This window comes from Morone saxatilis, unplaced genomic scaffold (genome assembly GCF_004916995.1).
Source record: "Morone saxatilis isolate NCDOM2014 unplaced genomic scaffold, NCSU_SB_2.0 Contig18, whole genome shotgun sequence".
Classification (NCBI taxonomy): domain Eukaryota; kingdom Metazoa; phylum Chordata; class Actinopteri; family Moronidae; genus Morone; species Morone saxatilis.
The window spans coordinates 24,547,557-24,550,560 of record NW_023339740.1 but is presented as its reverse complement, the minus strand read 5'-3'; the positions used below and the strand labels follow the sequence as shown (position 1 = coordinate 24,550,560).

General features: G+C 41.0%; 1 protein-coding gene across 1 annotated transcript in view; it reads left to right on the top strand.

The window, feature by feature from the left end:
- LOC118328173 (G-protein coupled receptor 37-like 1) overlaps positions 1-3,004 on the top strand; it is a gene marked incomplete at its 3' end in the record, with an annotated part of 5,794 nt that extends 2,790 nt beyond the window's left edge. The window contains exon 2 of the mRNA XM_035661781.1: positions 2,486-3,004. Coding sequence (XP_035517674.1) covers positions 2,486-3,004 — 519 coding nt within the window. The remainder of the gene's footprint in view (positions 1-2,485) is intronic.

The following is a 3,004-nucleotide window of genomic DNA, read 5'->3' as shown; positions in this document are numbered from 1 at the left end:
TGAAAACAGCCACGTTTGCCTGAAATATTACTTTTAAACGATTAAGTAAACAGTTTTTCTGACCATCAGCTAACTGTTGCAGCTCCAGGATGACTTTAGTGAAGTTAAAAGCTTAGATCTGATAACGTGGAGCTGCTGCAGCCTCTCGGTTACTCATTGTTAAGTTTTCATTGGCTCCATCCGTCTCTTGTACTCACGTGGACTCTGCCGGACTCTGCCGGACTCGTTTTTGGCTCTAAACCAGCTCCGTGCGCCTCCACAGCTCTAAATCACTGAAGTGGAGATCTACTAATTTGTAATAGCAGCTTGTGTGCAGCAGTCTTAACGAGGTCGGGCTGCCAGCCTCCTCTATTCTCTGTCGCTTTACCTATTTTTATGCTAATTAATGAATGTATTTCTTGTTAATTATTTAACGTTTTTAAAGTGCCATTGAGCGTTTTGCACCCCGAGCGTTGTATTGAGCCGCGCTGAAAGCAGGTCAGGCTGCCAGCTGCCCCTGTGCTCTGTTAGTTCAACTGTTCTCATGCTAATTACAGCTCTGTGTTAATTATCTTCAGTTTGAGGTCATTAAGCCCCCACAGAGGGAGGACAAGTCTCTGTAATGATAGTCTGCGTTTTGGGCCAAAACCACAGACTTTAATGTGCACGAGGCTCCAATAAGTCAATTCAAATGGATTTATTGGTATGAAGTAACTCTGTACATACTGACAAAGCAAGCGTTTGGAATTAATGATGATAACAATAAAGGAAAACGATATTTACAATACATTAATTATAATCTGTACTGTTGGTAATACTGTACTCAATCACAATCAATAAGTAATTAATCACAATCAATCAATTTACTAAAAATGTCATTAAAACAGTAGTAAGCGTGTGTGTGTGTGTTAGAAAATGAAAATAGTATATTAAAAAATTAAAATAAATAAATAAAATAGTTAGTAAGTGTTAAAAATAATTAATAATATAAAATAATATAATTTTTTTAAAATAAAATAAATAATAAATAGTAAGTTAAAAAATAAATAAATATTAAAAATAATATATTAAAATAAAAATAAATAAATAAAATAGTTTAAAAAATAATAATAATAATATATTAAAATTAAAATAAACTAAAAAATCAATTATTTTATATATTTATCCGTCTGAGTTTCCTGGTTGTCCTCAGTTATATTCTGCTGCAATTACTTGACATTTGGGCATTTCTCCCAGTCCAATAACCGTCCCCCAGTCTGCAGCATCCTTTTGTTTCCCTGTTTCTGTATTCTGAAGCTGTTTTCACAATTAAACGTCTTATTACTGTAGTTGTGGTTAATTCAAAGCCTTAAATTTGTTCTTCAGGCAACAAAACACCTTCCTGTGCTCATTGTAGACCAACTGCAGGAACTGTTTTGTTCTCCGTTGTGCTCACAGGTCACGTCTGACTGGAGTCAGCAGCATGAATTAAAACAGTGCGAGGGACTTCCTGCAGCTCTGCAACAGTAAAAAGTCATATTGAATTATAAAAACTGTTAAATGGTTTGAATGTTTTTTTAAAAGAAGAGGTAGGTGTCACTAACAGGACCAGAGTTTCTGAAATTTACCATTTGAAGTGGGACTTTTTCATAAAATTAATGACCTTTGACGTATTTTCTTTCAGTTATTAATCATAAATAAGAACATTTGAGACCAATCAGCCGTTGGACCACTAATGTATTCACAACAGTGTTAGAGGATTCACAGTTGGAGCTCCTGGTTGAATCATCAGTGTAAAACATGAACAACTGTGTTAGAAAATATCAAAGTTTTCTTCTTTTTTTTGTTTGTTTGATTAAAGAAGTAGTAAAAGGTTCAACAGCCTGTGGATTTAAAATATGAGGTGAGAAGATGTGAGGAGGATCGCAGAGCTTCAAAGTCAACGATTACATCGAGATGTTTGTGATGGATTAAACCGCTGCAGGCGGATCACCAGGTTCTGCACACAAGTTTAATATTTATCCACTTTCAATTTGATTCCTCGCACAGACGATGGCTGCAAGTAGAGTTATCGATTAATCAGCAGATTGTTTTCTCGACCGACCGCCCAAAACCCAAAGATGTTCACTTTACACTGATTTAAAACAGAGAAAATCAGCGAATCTTCACGTTTTAGAGGCTGGAACTGGAGGACGGTCCACGTTTTTTAATAATTCCTTTCTGTCGATTGATTGATCAACAAACTAATCAATTCAGCTCGAACTGAGACTGTCGGAAAGCAAAGACGTTCAGAGACCTTTAAGTTTAGTTATACGAGTTAAATTTATAAGCAGATGTTTTTAACAAACGTAACTGAGCAGCTAACTATGAAAAATAGAAAGTTATATAATCCAATATCGGTGGAGAAGTTTTAATCATCGTCACACACTGAAACATGACACTGATCTTCTTCCTCATTCGACAGCCTTACAGTTCATATTAACAGCTGATACCTGATCAATAAACCCTCTCTGTGCTCCTCCACCAGGTCACCTCTCTGGGCGTGGCCACCTTCAGCCTCTGTGCTCTGAGTATCGACCGTTTCCACGCGGCCACCGGCCCCGGGCCCCTTCAGACGCCGAAGGTGGAGCCCTGCCAGTCCATCCTGTCCAAGCTGTCCGTCATCTGGCTGGGCTCGTTGGTGCTGGCCGCCCCCGAGCTGCTGCTGTGGCAGCTCCTCCAGGAGACCGTCAGTCTGCCGACGCTCCCCAGCGACCTGCAGCAGAGCCAGCCCGGGGGCTCGCTGATGGCGGCCTTCAGGGCCCGGACAGACAAACTGAAGGTGGATGTCTGCGTCCGCGAGCCGTCGGCGGAGCTCCCAGACAGCATCTACTCTCTGGTGCTGACCTACCACGAGGCCCGCATGTGGTGGTTCTTCGGGTGCTACATCTGTCTGCCTCTGCTCTTCACGCTGGCCTGCGACTTGGTGACGAGGCAGGTGTTGTCCCAGCGTCTGCCGCAGAAAGCCGGCGGGGAAAAGGCGACCGGCCGCTGCTCCTCCTCCTCC